The sequence below is a fragment of the Acomys russatus genome, chromosome 6 (assembly GCF_903995435.1).
Source record: "Acomys russatus chromosome 6, mAcoRus1.1, whole genome shotgun sequence".
Classification (NCBI taxonomy): Eukaryota; Metazoa; Chordata; class Mammalia; order Rodentia; family Muridae; genus Acomys; species Acomys russatus.
Genome location: NC_067142.1, coordinates 44,220,299 through 44,243,440, shown reverse-complemented (window position 1 = coordinate 44,243,440; position 23,142 = coordinate 44,220,299). Strand labels below are relative to the sequence as shown.

The following is a 23,142-nucleotide window of genomic DNA, read 5'->3' as shown; positions in this document are numbered from 1 at the left end:
ATGTAACAAGAATAAATTAATAAAAATTTTTAAAAAAGAAAAAAGAAAACAAAACAAAACAAAAAAGAATATATGGTACACAGGCAATAACAGTTACTGAAAAAGAGGCCATACATATGAAGGACAGCGTTCACCAGTATATGAAAGGGTTGAAAGAAGAAATAGAAGTAAGAAGTTTTGTAATATAGTAAATCTTTAACAAAACAGTTTTTTTTTAAAGTAACAAAGCGTAGTCTGATAAAGAACAAAGGGCTAAATAATTTTTTCTTATATCACTTGAAGTTTGCTTTGTGACAAACTATGGTTGATTTTTAAGAATATTACATTCTGTATGGTATTGAGAAGAAAGCATTTTCTTTAGTTTTGAAACTGCGACAGAGGGGGAGGACATCCTATTGGGACTCTAAATGAGAGAAGCATGGGAGAATAGCAAAGTAGAAGGATCCAGAGGGTCCTAGAAACCTATAAGTAGAACATTATGATAGGCAGATTTTGGCCCAGGGTTCCCGCTCAAACTAAGGCACCAGCCAAGGACAATACAGGCGGTAAACTTTCAACACCTACCCAGATCTAGCCAATGGTCAGAACATTCCCCACAGTTGAGTGGAGAGTGGGATATGACTTTCTCACGTACTCTGGTGCCTCACATTTGACCATGTCCCCTGGAGGGGGATATCTGGTGGCCCTCAGAGGAAGGACAGCAGGTTAACAAGAAGAGACTTGATACCCTATGAGCATATACACGGGCAAGTAATCCCCCTAAGGAACAGTCATAGGGGAGGGGAATAAGGGGAAAATGGGAGGGAGGGAAGAATGGGAGGATACAAGGGATGGGATAAACATTGAGATGTAACAAGAATAAATTAATAAAAAAAATTAAAAAAAAGTTTTGTAGACATCTATTAGGTTGATTTGATTTTTGACCTCCGTTAGTTCCATTATTTCTCTGTTTAGTTTCTATTTCAATGATCTGTCCATTGGTGACAGTTAGGTATTTAAGTCTCCCACTATTAGTGTGTTGGTATCGATGCATGATTTAAGCTTAAATAATGTTTCTTTTACAAATTTGGGCATTTGAGGCAGAGATATTTAAGATTGATATGTCTTCTTGGAGGAATTTTCCTTTGATGAAAATTAAGTGTTCTTCCCCAATATTTAAAATTAACTTTGCTTGAAAGTCTATTTTATTAGATATTAGGATCGCTACTCCAGGATGCTTCTTTGGTCTGTTTTCTTGGAAGACATTTTCCAGCCTTTTTCTCTGAGGTAATGTCTACCTTTAAAGCTGAGGTGTGTTTCTTGTATGTAGCAGAATGAATAATCATGTTTATGCATTCATTCTGTTAGCCTGTGTCTTTTAATTAGAGAATTGAGTCCACTGATATTGATAGATATTACTGGCAAATGATTTTTAATTTCCTTTTATTGTGGTGCTGGTGGTAATATTATGCTTGTGTGTTTTTCTTTTCTTTTTTCTTTCTTTCTTTTTTGGTTTGGCTGTTGTGAAGTTTCCTGTATCCTGTGTCTTTTTGAGTGTAGTTTTCCTCATTGGATTTTCCTTGTGGGTTGTTGCACATGATAACCTTGTCACACATGAGGCAAGAGGCAATAGAAAATGAATTTTGGGACCAAGTTCTCTCAGACAAAAAGCCTCATAATTCTTCACTAACTGGATCTCAATCTTTCCTGTATTAAGTTATAAAAACTAAAAGCTAACTATAGTAACACTCATTGAGGAAGGGAGAGGCATTGGATTGGATACTAGTAGCTTAAACTATATAGCACTGGCTGTACTGGAAACATAATCTGCTAAGAAGCAAAATAACTAACAAGGCTATTCATATATGAAATATAAATACTTTGCTTAACATAATTACTGGTTACATCCATTTTATTGAAAATATAATGATTTAAGATTTCTTTAATATGTGTGTCTAGTGTGTCTAGTATGATCTCTGAGGATACTCAAACCGTCTATGAGAGTAAGTTGTTACAGGGGTAACATACATAAAACCCATGAATGATGGCTAGAATGATGTATCTCTGATTTACTCATACAAATAACTGTGTTCAGATGAATCCATTCTGAATTATCATGGCAGATCTTCACTGGGTAACTTTGGCATTGAGAATCCCTTTCTGCTCTCCTATCTCTGACCCTTTTCCTACCTCTATTTTCAAATCAGCATCATGGTCCAAAACCTCTCTACTTCTTTTTGATTTTTTGCTCAATATATTTTTATATTAATATTTCAATCTTGTCATCTTCTTCAAAAATAAGAAATCACATGCGTTTTATATATATATATATATATATATATATATATATATATATATATATATATATATATATAAAAGAAATATAAAGTATTTCATCATGCAGCTAGGCAAGAAATCCTTAATTATGTGTTTTAGCTTTCTAATCGTGTCATGGTCCTTCTGGCTATAGGTATTCTACTATATATGTGTGTAATAATATAAATGTATATGTACATTTTAAAAAGTAGTTGCAATATATATATATATATATATATATATATATATATATATATATATATACATACACGTTTTCATAAAACCACAGTATGGCTTAATGGTAAAAACTAAACTTCTAAACTAAAGTGACTTTAAATGAAGGTCTCACAATGGTCCACAATATAAAAATTCAATATTATGAGTAAATTTAATAATAAGTTTATACTAGATAATGTTAAATATATTTAGTCATTTTTATGTAAACTGCATAAAGAGAATCATATAATTGTATGAGCACATCATGGTCTGTTATTCATATTCAATAAGAACATTTTAAAATATTCTAAAAAATAAAATACATATAACTGGGAGGATTGAACTGAGAAGAGACTCTTATATATACATATTTTTTATTTTATTTATTTTTATGTTATTTGTTTTGTTTATAATTGCATCTATAATCTCTTCTGAATCTATATGTGCTACGAACTTATTCTGAGTGGTACTTCAAGGCATTTGTTTATGCTCTAATTCACATTTAAACAAGGTACAGAAATCCAATGAAGCCCAACATTCCCTGAAAAATAAATAAAAGCTGATTTCCAGTATAACTGAACAATGCTAACATTCACAAAATAATAGATGAGGTAATTTTTAAAGTGCCAAACATACTGAAGTGGAAGATTTTAATAAACTCTACATAGCCATTATAAGGTTATCATGGAAGCAACAAATGCACTGAGTGCAAATAGACTTTTCCAGAGTTTCAAAAGGATGGAGTTAAAATGAATAATCATGTAAGAAGTAACAAAATTATAGACAAAAACATCAGACACACTTTCATAAAGCTGACCACAGAGTCACAAATGAAATTCTCTGACTACACTGCTCTTAATAGTTCATCTCTCCATAGTCTGCCAATAAAATCAAACAATAAAATATCTGATGAGGTCACTTTTTATCTTGTTTATGTGATGCTGGATATAATCTGTGAGTGATTTGATTCTTGCTAAAACATGTATTTGAGTAAATTATGAACACACCAATATCAAATCTAAGAAGAGACATTTTTATGATGAACAATTCCAAACCAATGAAAATAAAATTATATTTAGAATCCCTGCTGTATTCTACTAACTTATTCTGAATAGTATTTTAAGGCAATTGTTAATGCTCTAATTCACATTTAAACAGTAAATTACACAAAACAAAACACAATGAAGCCAAACATTCGCAGTTCATATTTGACATTCAAAATAACACATAATATATATTATTTAGAAACACTTTTAGGGCATGCTCATCGAAAAGCAAACATGACAGTTATTGTGACATTCTCAGAAAAACAAGAGAGAAAATTTGTGAAGTCAAATCCACAATCAATGTTTGTTCACACGTGCATTGTCATTGCTTTTTAGTGTCCATTAAAGAGCAAATATATTATTATTTATTATATGTTTACTCTGTGCAGCATAACAGTACAAGGTTTTACGTAATGAAATAAAGAAATATGTTGCTCTTTGCCCCACAGAGTCATCAAAGCCCTCTCAGTCTCTTGAAATGCTTACACTGATTTTGACAGGAAATGAAAGACATCAGGGCCAACTGGAACAGATATGAGATACTTGGCAGTATCACCTGGAATCGAAATCAAGCATCATTGCATAACACACCTGCTTGGCACTCTGTAGACATCTTACTTCAGATGAGACTAAAAATTAATTGAAGCACAAAATAAAATTTGTTAATGTCAAAGGGGTGATCTATAATATATTAAATACTGCAGTGTTAAACACCATCAGAGTGAAAACAATAACTAACAAACAGATTTAATGAAAACCAATTCGGTTTTGTGCAGTCTTTTTGGACCAGGAAACTGCCTTTTGTGTGGAAATTATTTAAAACTACTGTAGAGCCAAAGAGAGAATTATCATAAATTAAAAATATGCTGCTGCTAAAGTGCTTTGTTAGTATTACAAAAAGGCTTATTTTTCTTGTCTTAACTCCAAGTTACCAGGTTTCTTTAATGAATTATGTTATAAACACTAGTAAATAATTCCTCAATGATGTGACCCATAAGAAGTTAACATTGTATGGTGATATAATGAACAGAATAATGTTCTTCCTTAGGTCATCGGATTAAATAAAGTTACCATATGATAAATGATGTTGTTGAACATTTGAAAGAGCAAATGATTTGCTAAAGTCAGCATTGCTTCTTACTAAGCAATATGTGTATTTTGCTTTATCTATTTAGTGTGGGCAAATTAAGGATACAGTAGAATAATACAATGAATATCATTTAACCATTGGTACATTCCATTTTCCTACTAGAACCGAAAATTAAGGTAGGCTGCTTATAAAAGAAAACTCTGTATACTGACCCCGTGTTGTGAAATCGTATGGCTCGATGGCACTGATTATGAGTTTCATATCCAGTATTTAGAAATCCAACTGTGACTGACAGTTTGACTTTGCAGAAACACTGTTTCTCTTATTCTTCAATGCACATGGTAAAATGGTATTTCCCTGTTTCCTAACAAATTAGGCTTCATTGTCAAACATGATTACAAATACAGTGAAGATAGGTTCACATGGGAGCCACTGCAAATTGTTGGTCCTTTATGGCAGTGTTCTCATATATAAACGATTACATGGCAGTGTTTATTTAAACCTGAGTTCAGCAGCAAGCAATTTAAGAGCAAACTTAAGATAAGCTGTGATGGATGTAGAATAAACAAACTACATTTGTTTCTATCTAGCATTATAAGGTCATTTACCATTGAAGTATTGCCATGCTGGTTTTGACTACTACAGAAATTGTAACTAGAAGCGCAAGGTAATATAGTAGTGCTCAAAGGAAAGTCTAATCTTGTAGCATCGACCTAATGTCTTACGGAGATTTCAATGGCAGTGAAGAGTGTCATTGGAATAGTGACACAAATTAAGCATTGGGAAAATAACTGGTAAAACTGTTATCTGCAGTAACTAGAAAATAATATCTTCAATCAAATCAGGAATTGGAGAATAATAATCAGTTCTGTTTCTGACAACACTTTGTAGTCAGGTATGGCACAGAATTGTCCTACACAAGAATGCGATTTTCCACACGATGGCTGCACTGTTAGCCAGTGTTCTAGGATGCCAAGATATAGAAACACCACTGTCAAAAAACAGTGAGCAAGAAAATGGGTGGCAAACACATTTTAGTGCCTTAGTTCAGGATTATTTCATATGATTCTCGCCTATAGAAATGGGGATCTTCTAGTAGCAGATATCAAGCAATTGGTACCTGTTCTCTATACCTAAGTCATGCAATGCTAAGCCTGAAATGTGGATTGTTAAAGAAAATTAGAGTTGTTTATTATCAGAGGGAGAATAAAAATGAAGTAGAAAATAGGAGGACTGTTCTAAATGTTGTAACTTCTGATGTGCCCTTTGTCATCTAAGTTTTTTATTTGTGTATAGTGCAGTTCTCCAGAAAATGCTTTTTGTTTCTTTGTTTATTAGGTTTTTTGTTTTGTTTTTCTTACAAGCTGATAGTCAAATATCACTTGAAGGTAATATTTTTTAAAGGGTAAATTTTAGAGCTACTCTACATGATATTAAGAAGAGTGAGTAAGTACTTAAATTGTAGATGAAGATACCTGAGATTTTTCTGAACCACAAAATTGTATTCAATACTGTCTTTAGAGGGTCTATCACTCTTCAGATCAAATGTTTAAATGCACAGCAGTTTCCAAGTCACATGTGCTCATTTTCCATTGCAATGTGCTCTCTAGCTGACATTCTTGGAACATCAAAAATATTTTTAATATAATAGAGCAAGATCTTGTGGAAGATATTTGTAGACTACATATCGCACCTTAGATTTTATATAAAAAAAAGTGATAAGAATTTCCAAGTGTCATGTCAACATTTTTCTAAAATATTCCACATTATATCAAACTTTGTTTCTCTTTAAATAGTCCTAATTTAATTTAGAAGCTTAACTGAGAAAATTGGTGTGAACTATAAGGTTATTTGTTTGGGTTATTTGTTCTGGGAGCATTTGGCAAATTATTTTATTCTAACTTAAGTTTAAGCAAACATTTGAAATGTGTGCAAGACTTAGTTATTCTAATTTTCTTCATACAAGTTGGGAATCTTGGGAAATATATGAGAAAGACATTGGCTTTCCACTATTAGGGATATAACTGTAACTCTCTTATAATTAAGCAGAGCAAACTAGTAATATTTAGTTATTACAAATGTAAGAGTATATGAATACTTAATTTTTTTGTTTCTATAATTCTCTCCATGCACTAATGTGCCTGTGTGCCAACAGCATTTATTGTAAATACCTCAATATCTGGAAATATAAAAAATAATCTCTTTTACTTTATATTATTTTTATATGTTGCCTTATAAATTTCTGTCGTTCACATTCTGAATACTCCATGTTTCTATTTCTCACTCAGAAAGAGTCTTCTACATTGAGCTGAATATTTTCCTGTAATTACGTAGATTGGAAACATTTTCAGATTGCAAGGATTGAAAAGAGGTACATCTGTTCTTAAAACTATTTAACACCTTTATTTGTAGCCAGGAATAATTATATTTTCTAAGATCTGCATATAACAAAGCAAAATGACCCAAATACAAGCACGCTACAGTTTGTATTTTACATGTGAAAATTGTAAGAATAGCAAACAGCATTTACAAACATGTTATCATGACCTTATGAAATAGGAAACGCATTTTTCTCCCTTTTTTATGTGGTGACTGCAATTAGCAGTTTAAATTGCTGTGGTACGCACCCTGACATAGTTCATGCTGCTATTGGTGTCTAAAAACACACTTCTATAATCAGATAATTATATTCCTAATTAAAGAATTAGAAGCTGATATATTTCAGTTTCAGTGAAAATATATTTTAGCCTGTTAATGACTAGTATTTGTTTTATTTTTCAAGTTAAATTGAACCAACCATTTAAAAGTCAACTACAATGTCTCCCTTAGTTTTGTTTGTTTTTTATCTCTTTATATAACCTATAAAAAGATTTGAATTTCTGCAAATCAGGTAGGCATGACAAATTATTTTCTCTTGTACCTTTAAAGTTTTAGCAGACATAAAACAAAATAATTTTCACCATCATGATTTCCTGAGATTGATTATTTAATTTATCTGGTAGTTGAGAAACAGCAATAAGATACACAAGTGCAGTTTTAAAATGATTGTTTAGGGAATTACTGTTAAAGTAGTTTTTATTAAATTTCTCCTTTAGCAATTTCATACATCAGTATGATACATTCTGGTTAATCTTTTGCCTACCTCTCATATATCCCTTTCAACATAATTACCACATCCCTTATTCTCCCAAGTCTTTACCTCATATATCTGTTTCTGTGATTTTCTTATTTCCTACGGTGCTTAACCAGGGAAGTCTACATAGCTATAGGTCTGGAACTATCTATTGAAGCCCAAGGCTGACCTGTGGACACAATGGCTGTGTCTTTCCCAGAAGATACCAGGAGTCTAATGGTTCCACAGAGTTTCGATATGGCCTTGTGAGACCCTGTCTCATGTAGGCAATCCTAGCTGCCGTGATATCATGACAACTATGGCTAAATCATGACCAGAATGAAGCTTCTCAGAGTTTCTTCTCTGTCTTGTTGCTCTTACATTATGTCATCGCTATTTTATTTTGGCAGCACTATTTTTAAAATCATAGTTCAGGTATCTTTAGACATTATGTCCACTACGACCCTGAAGGTTGTTTGTGCCACTCATCCACTACCATACACTAAGACACCACACAATTCTTGTCATTGGCATGCAATCTTTTCTGTAATCCAGTCCTCATGGACTTCATATCTACATTTTACTAACTTGTACTTTGGTTTAGTAATCATGCCATTATCTAGGATAAAATTATGCTTACAGCAAAATTTTGAGTAAGTACTTTCTAATATCACACTTTTATGCTTACATATTTTCCTACCCAAACTTTTGATTCTAAATATCTAATGAACACTTTTGTATAATTATCTCATGCTTGTCTCCTTTATTTCTTTTTGTCGGTGGCATGATGCCAGGCAGAAAGATCTTTACTGCTCACTTTAGTAGTTAGATTAACGATATACAATGTCTTGTTTTCTTCCATCTGCTATGAACATTTTAACTGACACATAGAGTGCTCGTTTTTCTTGTCAGAACACATATGCACTGCATGATCACCAAATCATCTGTGTTTCTAAACTTCCAGTTATTTATTACAAAAATTGCAAACCCCTACTTCTACTGTCGTGGCCTTATTACATAGTACCATACAAGGTCTTCTATCATGTCCTGAGTATGCCCTGATAAATCTTTCTGTTTATATACTCTTTCCTATTCCTTTCCATTTACCAGAATCCATGTTTAGATTTTACCTGTGAATAGAATCATATAGAAGTTGTCTTTATGTGCCTCAGTTTTTTCTTTAAACATAATGACCTTCATTTCAAATGTATTGAAAATTGTAGAATGTCATTATTTTTTATAGTGTAGAAGGGTTCTCCTATTTATATGCCCCTTCTTTATTTACTAATCAGCTGGAGGACAGGGGGTGCTTTTTCTTCAGGGTTGCCAAAGTAGCTTTGATATAAACAGAGGTGTGTAAATGTCTATTTGATGTGCTAATTGTATGTCCTTAGACTGTACTATCAGTAATGAGGTTGCTAGACTTTATGGAAAATTTACCTTCAAGCTTTGGATGAACTGCCATCTTGCCCTCTGTTATGGCTGTGCTATTTCATTTCACAATTGTATACAAAGGTTCAGTGTACAGACTTGTCTTCTGACATTTTTAACAGAATGACATCTGTCATTCTTGCTAAATAAATTATTTTCTTGGTGCTGTAGATTTTATTGTCTTAATGTTGTACAATTTAAGCATTTTAAAATATTTTTGTAACAGATTTAGTATCTCTGGTTTTATGTTGAGGTCTTTAATCCACATGGACTTGAGCTTTGTTCACAGTGATGAATAGATGGGTCTACATGTATTTTTCTACATATAGACATCCAGTTAGACCAGCACCATTTGTGGAAGATGCTATCCTTTTTCCATTGACTAGATTTGGCTTCTTTTTCAAAAGTCAAATGTCCATATATGTGTGGATTTATTTCTGGGCCTTCTATTCAATTCCATTGGTCAACCATCCTATTGCTATGCCAGTACTGAGCTGTTTTAATTACTGTTGCTCTATAGTGAAGTTTGAGATCAGGTATGGAGATTCCTATAGGGGATCTTGTATTGTACAAGATTGTTTTGGCTATCCTGTTTTTTTTTTTTTTCATATGAAGTTGAGATGATCTTTCAATGTCTTTAAATAATTTAGTAGGTATTCTGATAGGAATTGCATTGAATCTGTAAATTCTTTTTGGTAAGATGGCCATTTTTACTATGTTAATTCTCCCGATCCATGAGCAAGGGAGATCTTTTCATCTTCTGATGTCATCTTCAGTCTCCTTCTTCAGGATTTGAAGTTTTTATCAAAAAAGTATTTTACTTGCTTGGATAGAGTTAATAGTAGATATTTTATATTGCTTGTGGCTATCGTGAAGGGTGTTCCCCTAATTTCTTCCTCTGCACAATTGTCATTTGTATATAGGAAGGGCACTGATTTTTTGAGTTAATTTAGTATCCTGCCATTTTGCTGGAGGTGTTTATCAGCTGTAGGAGTTCCCTGGTGTAATATACTATGTATATACTATCTTAACATCTGTGAATAGGGATAATTTGACTTCTTCCTTTTCCATTTGGATCCCCTTGATCCCCTTATTGCTCTAGCTAGAAAATAGGGAAGAGCCTGGGACTCACTGGCACAGGAGACAACTTCCTGAACAGAACTCCCACAGCCAAGGCCTTAAGGTCAAAAATTAATAAATGGGACCTCGTGGGGCTGAGAAGCTTCTGTAAGGCAGGAGACAGTCAGCAGAATGAAGCAACAGCCTATAGACTTGGAAAGGATCTTCCCCCACCCTACATCTGACAAAGGTCTAATGTCCAAAATATTATTATATAGAGAACTCAAGAAAGTAAACGCCACCAAACCAAATAACTCAAGTAATAAATGGGGCTCAGAATTAAACAGAGAATTCTCAACAGAGGAATATCAAATAGCTGGGAAACACTTAAAGAAATGCTCAACATCCTTAGTCATCAGAGAAGGGGAACTCCAAACAACTCTAAGATTCTGTCTTACACCCATCAGAATGGCTAAGATCAAAATCTCAAGTGACACCACATGCTGGCAAGGATGTGGAGAAAGGGGAACACTTCCATATTGTTGGTGGGAAATCAAACTTGTAATCCACTCTGGAAATCAATCTGGTGCTTTCTTAGAAAAATTGGAATAGGGCTACCTCAAGACCCAGATATTCCACTCCTTGGAATATATCCAGAAGATGCTCCACCATACAATAAGGACATATGCTCAACCATTTTCATAGCAGCCTTATTTGTAATAACCAAAACCTGGAAATAACCTAAATGTCCTTTAGTCAAAGAATGGACAAAGAAACTGTGGTACCTTTACACTATGGAATACTACTCAGCTTTTAAAAATAAGAAAATCCTGAAATTTGCGGGCAAATGGATGGAACTAGAGATGATCATACTGAGTGAATTAACACAGATGCAGAAAGATTCACATGGTATATACTCATTTTAATTGAACACTAGCCCAAAAGGATGTCCCATGAAAGTCTCCACTTAGCAGAAGATTGGGATAGATGCAGGAACCTCCTATTGGGACTCTAAGTGAGAGAAGTTGTGAGAATGGGCTGGAGAAATAGAAGGATCAAGATGGTCCTAAAAACCTACAAGAAGAACATCATGATGGGCGGATCTGGACCTGTGGTGTCTGCTCAAACTACTGTCCAGGGACAACACATGCAGTAAACATTGAACCCTTACTCATATCTAGCCAATGTACAGGACATTCTCCACAGTTGTGTGGAGAGTGGAGACTGACTTTTGCATGAACTCTGGTGCCCAATGTTTAAACACATCTGTGATGTAGAGGCCTGGTGCCACACAGAGGAAAAATAGGCAAGTTACTAATATGAGACTTGATAAGCTGTGACCATGTCGTGGGGGAGTAGGTCCCCTCTGTCACAGACCTAGGGGAGGGGATTAAGGTGAAAGTGGGATGGAGGGAGGAATGAGAGGAGACAAGTAAGTGGATAACAATTGAGATGTAATCTGAATAAATTATATTCTGAACATTATACTTTTTTCTAACCATTCTATATTTTCTTTGATTTTTCTGGGTATATCCATATTATTTATTCTTTTATTTGCAGTATAAAAGCTGTTCATTTTGCCTTTTTTTCCATTGTTCAAAACACCTTTTATAATTTTAATTTTTACATATACATTTATATTATTACACATATGTACAATAAGCTACCAATGGCAAGAAGAACCATGAAACACTCAGGAATTATATAAATGTTACCTTCATACTGTTTTGGCTTTTTGTATTTGGCAGCTTTGTAGAAAATATCTTTCCTATCTTGGTGTGTCTATAATTATTGACATTATCAATCAAAATATCTATCTAGACCTAAAAATATCTTATCTCTTAAACAACTAAACTTATATGTACACCTAAACTCTCTGGTCTTCAACCACATCAGAGACTTGAGAAGAAATAAACCTGATTACTTGAGTATACAGGGAGTGCAGGTTAGCACTATCCATTGCTAGTGGGAATGGAAACTTGTACAAACACTTTAAAAATAAATCTGGCAATTTCTCAGGAAATTGGGAATAATTCTCTCTCAAGATCCAGCCATACCACTCCTGGTCTTAATCTCAAAAGTTGTCCAACCATACAAGTACATTTGCTCAACTATGTTCCTAGAAGCTTTATTTATAATAACCAGAATCTGGAAACACCCTAACTGTCCCTCAACTGAAGAATGTATAGAGAAACTGGAGTATGTTTACACAATGGAATAGTATTCAGCTATTAAAAACAAGAAAATATTGAAATTTGCAGGCAAATGGATGGAACTAGAAAGGAGTGAGGTAACCCAGACTCAGAAAGGCTGGCATGGTATGTGCTCACCCATAAGTAGATATTAGCCACATCATACAGGACAACCACACAACAAGGCGATGACTGGTGCACCAACCAAGGATGCGATGACTGGTGCACCAACCAAGGATGCGATGACTGGTGCACCAACCAAGGATGCGATGACTGGTGCACCAACCAAGGATGCGATGACTGGTGCACCAACCAAGGATGCGATGACTGGTGCACCAACCAAGGATGCGATGACTGGTGCACCAACCAAGGATGCGATGACTGGTGCACCAACCAAGGATGCGATGACTGGTGCACCAACCAAGGATGCGATGACTGGTGCACCAACCAAGGATGCGATGACTGGTGCACCAACCAAGGATGCGATGACTGGTGCACCAACCAAGGATCATTTTGCATTTATAGCACTTTTTCCTTACTTTGGGGTCTTCTTAAAATAGTCTTCTACTTTAATGTGATAAATAATATCTTTTATGTTGTTTTCTATTGGTTTGTAGTTTTCTAGTATTTTAAACATTCAAAACTTGAGGGAAAGCTGATGGCTTTCAGGCTTAGGTCTAGCTAAAAAAGAATATTCACTTTTACTGTTTACACTCAACATAGCACGGCAAACCTCATTGAGAGTAACCAGGCAAGAAAAAATTAGGAGTACATGTAGAACTGGAAAAAAACCCAGATTCTTATAAGTTTATAATGATCTGATTTTTAAAAATTTTTTTTTACATATTTTTGGTACTTTCTAGAATGAGTATTGTGTTTATACAATTTACACTCCATTCTCCCCTTCCAACTCTTACTGCATCTGGCACCAATATCTCTCTAATCCATGACATACTCTTCTTTAATTAATATTATTTTTACACAAGTCATATATATATATCTATTTATGCATATACATACATGCACATACATATCCATATTTATCCATGTGTATGAATATATTTATGCTCATGACAAATAACTAAAGCCACATGGACAAAGAGAAGGAAGCATGAAGCATATGTAACTTAAAAAGCTACTAGATTCTGAAATAGAAAGTGAAGCATGAAATTGGAAGAGGAAGTGAGTAAATATCTCACGACTAGAAAAGAAAGTCTAAAAGTATAAGTGTGTGTGTGTGTGTGTGTGTGTGTGTGTGTGTGCTTGAATTCTCTTGAAATCTATGAGTTGAGATTTATTTTCTTTTAATTATTTTATTTTTGTACATATGCATTATGGGTTGAAATCTCTTTATAATTTCTTCAGATTATCCCCTCACTTGTAACTTCCATTCCCATCCTCCCCTCCTCTTCTGCCTTATTCCCCTAATCTAGACCTCTGACAAAAGGGACCTCTTCCCCCACTATATAACCACAGCCTGTAAGGTCTCATGTGTATAGCCTGCTTTCTTTTCCTGAGATTTCTTAATATTGTGCACAATATTGTGCTCAGTGAAGAAAGCATTAGTAAAATTTTGTGTCTCTTATACTTGTTTTAGAAATTATTTTCATCTTCAATAGGCCACTATTTTATTACTTAATATGTTCTTTTATCAATAATCACTATAAGAACTGACCATTTTAAACCCCTAAAGGCACACTCAAAATTGTAATCGTGCTTTGTTTAACAACTGTCCTTGTGAAATAGTCCTATACCACATTTAATTAAAAATCCTGTGTTTGTGATTGTAGCATAACATTGTAAGAGATTCTGTTCTTCTAATTCAGCCTGTATTAGTTTAACTATTTAACTATCAGTTTTCATACATATCTAGATTGAAATTTTGAAAAGAATATAAAAATTTACTGCCTACTTTTTTTTCTCAATGTAATCATTATAACCTAATTGAGTTGCAGACATTTGTTCAGGCTATTTGCTCCGAAACATTTTCCAGGGCCTAGGAGGTATTCACAGATTTGAAAACTTCTATAAGTTGATAAATATGCCCAAAGGAAAAGCACTTGCAGGTTCACTTGTCATTTTCTCTAGCATCTTCTATTCTCAGCTTATTGTAGCCAAATCTATCCTTCTACCATCTTTGTTAATTTTTAAATTATATTTCACTACAAATTAACAAATTTTAATTATGATATATAATTCAGTCTTAGGATAATCAGAACTAATGTGCAATAACTAAGTCAAACAAAGCAAAGTATCCATTATTCTCCATAGTAATTAGATCTTTTTAGATTATAATAGTTTTCTCTCAAAAATTTAAATATACAGCATATTTCTATTTCTATTTTCATAAACAATGCAATAACTATCAAGTCTTATGTTTTGTGCTTAACAGAAACTTTGTGCTAGTAATAACTCTACCATTGAAACTCACTTCCCAGTCTCTGTTTCCATGACTTCATTCTTTACTTTAATAAAAATAAACCTAAATGTATTGAATCTCCCCAGTTCTATTTATTTTTGTTGTGGTTGTGTAATGTCATGCTTCACTTTGCTTGTTTGAGTGTCATGCATGACTTGCACTTTAGATTAAATTATACCACTCACAATACATTAGATTTAACATTCCTCTTTTTGTTATACATTGTCATACAGGATCTGTTAAATATTGTTACTTTATTTTGAGGAATGTCTTAACCTTAAATTGTTTTAATACCTGCAGTTTCTTAAAGCATACTCTTGAAGCTGATGTCCATGATTATAAGCTATAATGAAGCTAATAAGAAGCAGTTTGAAAAATATGTACATGCCTTCCTCAATATTAAAAAATAATGGCAAATCTAGTCGTGAAGATCATGTCAACGTGAAGGCACGCGGCACAGTCCGACAACACTTTACTCACAAATGAAACTCAAGGGTTTCCAAAGAATTGCCGAGACACATGAAGAGCATTAGATGACAATCCAACACACTAAAATGATGATATATTCTCAATAAATGACAAAGTTCAAATCAACAGCTGGCTGTATTCCAACACCAATAGCATATAAACAATATACAAAATATGAAAACCCTTAGAAAAACGCTGAATGAGCAGTAACAAATGCAATATAACTATCCACATGAAAATTAATAAAAATAAAAAACCTCCAACTTTGGAAAGAAACATTGCTTCAAAATGAAAAAGCAGTTCTTCCATCATATACTTGGAAAAAGACTGAGACTAGGGTAGTAAAACCTCTCTTACCTGAATCTTCAAAATCACTGTTGTAGGCTTTCCATGTTTCAGTTATTCGAAGAAGATTCTCTTCCATTGCTTGAATGTCCATGGAGGGGCAGTTGCATTCTGGAAATTTTGGGCCACAATGGCACCAGCAGTCATTATCCTTGCAGATGAACTCTCCCTCAGAATTACAAGCAATGTAGCTTAGTGCTGCCTGCACAAAACGTTCCTGAAGATAGTCGGGAAGGAGAACTTGAAGCCCTTTAAAAACAAATGAAGTGATCAAGTTTGCAGCATTAGACTTAAATAGCAAGTGCTTGTTTACAACAGCAGTAGAGAGAATAAATATTAGTATTTTAACCCATGAATTTATCTCTATTTAAAAACTATCATTAGGAAAAATTTCTGCCTATACAATTTCCATCAACAGATTTTATGAATATGGGATATCAAAGTTTACAGAAATGATTAGTATTCTACAGTTCTTATACCAATCCTGTGGATTTTTGATGCAATTAAATAGGACATTGATGATGCTTTACAAAATTTACACTGTCTAAATATTTGAAGATTCATGCTCTCACTCTTTTCTGCCTCTTGATTCCAATATAATTATATCTTTATACTGTCATTTTGCAAAAACATAAATACTATAATATTATTACTTATGTTCTAAGAGTTAGATCAGGTTGATAGGACGGCTGATCTCAACAAAGGACACCAAGAGTGCCGGCCTTGTATGATTTTATTGTTTAGGAACAAGGGCAAATGCTGAGTAGAGAGGAGCAGATGGGCTGACAGAGTTACTTCACAGTTAATTTCTCTACTATTGCCAGTCATCCCTACTGATCCACTTTGTTATTTTATTAGATGCCAGTTTGGTAGTTACTCTTTCTTTAGAGACTTGGTATTTGAAATAAACATTAAAACTAATATCTAAAACATCTCATTTAATATATTTTGAGAAAAAAATATAGTTTCAATTTCAACATTTCCTAATACAAATAAACAGGAACAACAATAAAATAGGAAACATTCTAACCAGGCTTCTCATGATGATACACATCTTACACACCAGTACCTGAGGGACAGAAGCTATAAGACAAGGATTCTAGGGCATCCTGATCTATATTATAGGATGGTGGTCAGCTTGAAAGAAGAAAGGAAGAAAAAAAAAGCAAAGAAGGAAGGTAGGAGAAAGGAGAGAATAAAGGAAAGATGAAAAGAATGAAAGAAAGGAATTGAACAAGAGAGGGCTAAGAAAAATGGTTAATAACTAAATTGCTTGATATTCATGTCCCACACTCATGACCACAAATGTGAATAAAATGGGGCACATGTGAATATATATACACAAACCCATATATACCACATGCACACACAAGGAAAAAGAAAAAGGCAAGACAGAAGGAAATAGATGATAAATAATAAATATAAACACTTGGAAAACTTCACCAACACTAAATAGGATTTTACAAGCAAACTAAAATTTGATAATATTTACATTTCTCTCATGATGGCATCATTTATCTACTTCTCTTTTGACTCCTACATGTGAACCGTATTTAATGAAAATTATGCATAATTAAATGGAGAAAAATGAATTTCATAAATGCATGGTAAGTTTCAACCATTTCTTTGTATCAGGTGAACAATAATTCCATATATTTGTCATCAAACTAATATTCTATAGTATTTTGTGTTGTATTTTATCATTTTTAACATTAATTTAAATAGAATTATTTATTGGAAAGTTTATTTGAAAGAAAACTTCTTGGTTCACTATGGATGTAAAAATTACTCTAATATTGGCAGTATTTTTAATATATATAAAACTACTATAGTAATGTAATAGAATTTATTTAGTAACTATTGGGTAGTGATACATGTAATTCACCAGATATTACCAAATGGACCAGTAATTATATTAGGCTTAGATGAGAAATGAAATACCTCACTAAAGACAACAGTTTACCATGTATTCGACACATGAATTGCTTTCAACATTCTGAGGTTAAATTTTAATAAGAAAGGATGACCATTGATAAAACCACACATACATCAATGAGGGCTCAAAGTATTTCACATAGTACTGTTTCAGTGTGCACACAATATAACAAGGTTGATCAAGAAAAGTAAACTTGTACTCATGTTAATTCAATTGCTATATAAGGAAAAAGTCCATATAATTATCTCATCTGAATTTAAGTGACATTCAAACATATGGATAGTAATTCTTGTAAGGAGAATGTAAAGAGGGATAAAAAGGAGTTCTCACACCATGAAACATATCAGATGGTGGCAGCTTCTATAGAAGTGAAAAAGGAAACACTACCTTGAAGTTGACTTAGAAAGTTCCACTTTTCCATTAAATAAACCCAATGAGCTTTCCCAATATTATCTGAATATATGTGTCTGCTGCAAGGACTATATAAAGTCAATAATAGTCCTACTTATCAGCAACACTTAAATAAGAGCAATTATCAAAATGACAAGAGATCTACAAAGATGCAGTCAAGCCATTTAGAACCAATAGCCACCTAGACAGAAACCACTTCAGAAAGCCACAACAAAATGAAGAGAACAAATGTCATGAGGTTTGATGGAAAAATCACAAGAGGCAGTTTATCAAGAAGTCTACTGATCATGTACCCTGTTTATGACCAGGAAGCTTAACACATGAAATATCAACAATAATGCTGTCTACTTAAAACTTGAAATACGGAACACTGCTTAGAATGCCAACATGGATGAAGGAAAAATCGAAAGGTCCCTAGATAAATAGTTACAATCTATGGCTACTTAAAGAGAAAGAATCAGTATTCAGTAGAAGCTAGCCACAGATACATATACAGTGCCAGACAGAAATTCCTGAACACACACACACACACACACACACACACACACACACACACACACACACTGCAACATTATATTAACTCAGTGAGTTGTATTTGTATGTTTATGCATTCACATAAATATATAATAATAATTAAAGAAAAAGCACTGAATTTGAGAGGGAGCATTGGAGAAGAGAGGAGCTTAAGATTGTGTGAATATGGTACAATAACTGAAATACTAAAATGAATTTTAAAAATTTAAAAGGAATTATATATACACATCATAAATAAATGTGCATTAAGACCTGCATATGCACATACAAATAGATGTTTTAGTATATATCATTGATATGTATTTTCAAAGATGTTTTAATTATATATATATATATATATATGAGAGAGAGAGTGTGTGTGTGTGTGTGTGTGTGTGTGTGTGTGTGTGTACTTCCATGCTTGTATATGTGCAATGGGCTTGCTGTGCATGCAGAGCCAGAAGAGGGGGTGATAATCACTAGGGTTAGGGTTACAGTCAACGGTGAGCTCCCATTGTGGAGCTGGCAAATTAACCTGGCTGCTCTGGAAGAGTATCAAGTCTTTCTAACTACTGAGTCAACTCTCCAGACCTTTATGTCTAAATACCCATTCAGAAGTATTTAATGTTATTGAAATAATTTACTACAATATGAATAATAATTAGCAATGTTTACATATGCAGATAGGTTCTGAGAGCTATATTATGATTTTTCCCTACCAATGTTCTTCCTATTAAGTTTGATGAGTGTGTGTGTGTGTGTGTGTGTGTGTGTGTGTGCTTGTCTCTCTACGTGTGTACCTCTTTCTCCTCTCTCTCTCTCCCTCTCCCTCACCCGCTCCCTCCTCTTCTCCCTCTTTCTTTCCTTCTCTTTTTCTCCCATTCTATGTCTCTGTATGTGTGAGGAGGCAGAGGATAGAAAATCTGTAGATATTATTTCCCTCTCTCCATCATTTGGTTTCCATGAAGCAAAGTACACTCACAGGCTTGGAGTGAACTGTCTCTACTTACTGACTATTTCATCAGTCCTGATGTTCTGTTTATATTGTGAAATTGCACCCTAAATGACAGATAATGAAATCAGTGTTCTGATTGTAAATGAATTTTTCAGATAATTAAATAAAATACAATATTTAGTACAGTTCCTATGTGTTTTGACCAAAAGTAATATACTGATGAATAAATAAATCTCACATTAAAAAGAAAAATCCATAGAGAATTAAGAGTGGTGTGAGCAGTGGCCTTCCTACTTTAAATAACAAAACATATTTCAACAACTTTAAACCACAAATGAATAATAATTTTAATCTAGTTTAAAATATCTAAATATTTTATATTATTTAGAATAAGTGGTATTCATTAACCATTTAGGATTCTTCAAATCACCTGTTGTGGATACATTTTATTTTCACATTTATAGAATTGGAAACTAGGCTATATTTTCTAAATTATTTTATGGAAAACCTAGCACAGATCTAATTTATAGAATCCTAAAGGATAGATGAAAAGGAATTACCCCTACTTAACTCTGCCAAGTCATTTATCCGTATTGACCAATACAGTTCACCATCAGGATTATGTCAGACTACTACGAATATTACTAATTTGTATGTGCATTTAAGCCTGTTTTTTCCAAAATATTTATTTACTTTGTGTGTTTGACTGGCGTGTGTGTGTGTGTGTGTGTGTGTGTGTGTCTCTGTGTGTTTGCGCGCGCACGCGCGCTTGTGTGAGTGCATGCACCATATGCATGAAGTAACCTATCATAGCCAGTAGGGGGCATTAAATCCCCTCCCTGAAATTTAGTCACAGGAAGTTGTGACCTGTCTTAAGGATGCTGGGAATCAAATCTTAGTCTTCCACAGCATCAGCAATTTCTCTTAACCACTGGGATATATCTAGACCCTTGTGCTGACCTTTGCTTTTAAAAAGAAGAAATATGCATGCTTGTGCTTTTTTTGTGTGTGATCATAGACACACATACTTGTAAACGTCATTAGCTAAACATCCTGCCTTGCATTTATTTACCTTCCAGAGTATTAATGCATAAACCGACAAATCTTCGCACCCATCACAAAATCACCCTCAATTGGAATACTGCGAATAGCAGCAGTTTGATATAGTATCATTTATGCCTCTCTCTACTTATCAGAAAACTTGGCAGCAGTGTCTGATGTATTAAATTAAATGTAAATTGTGTTGTCTATTTTATAGTGTGAAGAGAAATGATTACAAATTGTACAAAAAATCATAAAAAGATACATGGACTATACAAGCCTATATATATATTTCCTCTTACTAGAACAGTATTTGCTCTTTACCAAAAAAATATGCTCAAGATAATATTTAGTTACTATTTTTATTGAGTTTTTGAAAAAATAAGTTGATATTTCTTCATGTAATCTGGATCGTCTAGATATTTTAAAATAGATGAATTAAGCATGACAATAACTTTGAAAATTTAGTACATATATACCGTCATTTCTTTTTAAATATTTATTGTTATGTTTACTCATATGTAAATGTGTATGTCTGCGTGTATTTATGTGCAAACAGGTGCCCAGGAAGGCCAAATGTTTCAGATCCACTAGATCTAGAGTTAGAGTTGGTGATGAGTATCCATATATGGGTGCTAGGAATCTTATTCAGGTACTCTGAAAAAGGACCAAAGGCTTTTCAGCCATCTTTCCAGTACCAAGCATTTTATTTTCCTTCAATATAAAGGAAATTAGAACCAGATAGCACATAACCTAGACTCATAAAGAATTAATAAAGTTTTGCCCACATACCTTGCAATTGAATCTTATTCTCAGGACTTTGAACCAGAACAGAGCTGACAGAATCTAGGTTGTCATAGTTACTGCAGCCAAGAGGACCCGTCCGTGTTTCTGTCACCTGATAAATAAAACATCAACTTGATTAAATAAATCAGACTCTTACAATGTTCTTTCTGTTGAGTGTGCTTGGTTGGTACTATAATATTTGATGATAAACATCGCTGAAAGTTCTGATATGTTATGGATCACAGCAGGAGGTAACTCAAAGCACAAAGATGAGAAAAGAAGCCAGCAGTCCAGCATTTTTCTTCTTATAAATCAGGAATAAATCCAATACATATAAAGATTACTTTGGAAAAATATAACTTGCATATAATCACTCATTTTTCCAAAAAAGTATAAGACTATACTTGTGTAGGCTGCTGGAGAATTGTGTCTTATACATTTGTAAGTCAGAGTCACTTTCCAAACCACTGTCTGAAATCTGCCATCAATTTTATTACATGAAAGGCAAATAAATCCACTTAATGAATACAGTAACTTTTGAGCTGTTCGCCCCCCTTCTGTTCCGCAAGCAGAATGTGACCCTGTTCAGTAATCACCTTAATTTGAAGGCTTTACCCATTACACATTCCTCCTCAAGCCAAGGTTGATGGGAATGTTCTCCTTTATCTACGTTGAGCAGTTTATTTTATTTATGCTCAAGATTAACACCATGTGGAAAGTTGCACTAAGATTCATCCTGTCGTTACACAATATTAAAAGTCTTTTGTTATATGAATAACTTTATCTTCACTTTACCAAGAAATAGTTCTAAGAAGATAACATTTTAAATTACATTATATTGATCGATGAATCCTACATGACCTATTAGGTTCGCAACTAGGAAGAGTGTTCATGCTTATTTTACCTTTAATCTAATAATGCATTGGACAAAAATAAAAATACATATCTCAAATTATTAAGCAAAAGTTTCAGACAGACCCACACCCTGCCAAGGATAGAGCATGTAGCATGTAGCATGAACATTTGGTCATTAGTAGAAATATGAATGTCTTAGTCATGGCTTTCTCATGCGGTATGTATAAAACTAGAGGCTATTTCATAGATTAAAATAAAATGATGGAGACAAACAATAATTCTTCGGTGATTGCGTTTATAGTTTTAAAAAGTCAGATTGATAGTGTCAAACATTTTATTTTATTTTATTATTTGAGGGACAGAATATTGAAAGCCAGGAATCAAAACATCTATGCTGTGAAAATGATTTATTCTGTGGTTGGAATGCTGGGAGTGGCTGCACATGGCCCTGCTATGTGCCTGATGGCCTGGGGAGTGTGTGTGCTGTGCAGCATGTGCCATGGTACGTAGAGCTTCACTAGATGTGGAAGGTGAAGTTTAACCTGCTCAAAATTTTCTTTATAGAGAACATGCTGTATGAATAGGGTAGTCAGGTATTAATCAATCCCTGAGTAATTATGTGAATATTCTTTACACTATCAGTTATTTTCAATGAAGATATAAAAACATTAAATTTTGAAAAATTCAGACATGTAGTATACAATTTTTCTTTCAACTCTTTTTCTACTGTTTCTTTTATTTTACAGTTCCAGAATTTTATAGGGTACAGATCTCTTCCTAAATTAAAAAAATACTGTAATTGTGTGAACAGACTTGTGTTTGATTAGATTAAGTGAAATGTATACAGTTAATTTTTTTTGAAAAGAGCAACTATCAATGATACGAGCCATAGGGAATCATATTGTTAACTATTTAATTTGTACAAATATAGTTAAAGAAATTCCTTCTTATCAGGAATGACAGACCTTCTCC

The 23,142-nt window shown here is 33.5% G+C and overlaps 1 protein-coding gene across 2 annotated transcripts in view; it reads right to left on the bottom strand.

The window, feature by feature from the left end:
- Brinp3 (BMP/retinoic acid inducible neural specific 3) overlaps window positions 1-23,142 on the bottom strand; it is a 391,753-nt gene that overhangs the window by 105,219 nt on the left and 263,392 nt on the right. For both annotated transcript variants that reach the window (XM_051147531.1, XM_051147532.1), the window contains exons 5-6: window positions 21,322-21,427; window positions 15,686-15,922 (exon numbers count right to left, since the gene is read on the bottom strand). In XM_051147531.1, the coding sequence (XP_051003488.1) occupies window positions 15,686-15,922; window positions 21,322-21,427 (343 nt within the window). The remainder of the gene's footprint in view (window positions 1-15,685; window positions 15,923-21,321; window positions 21,428-23,142) is intronic.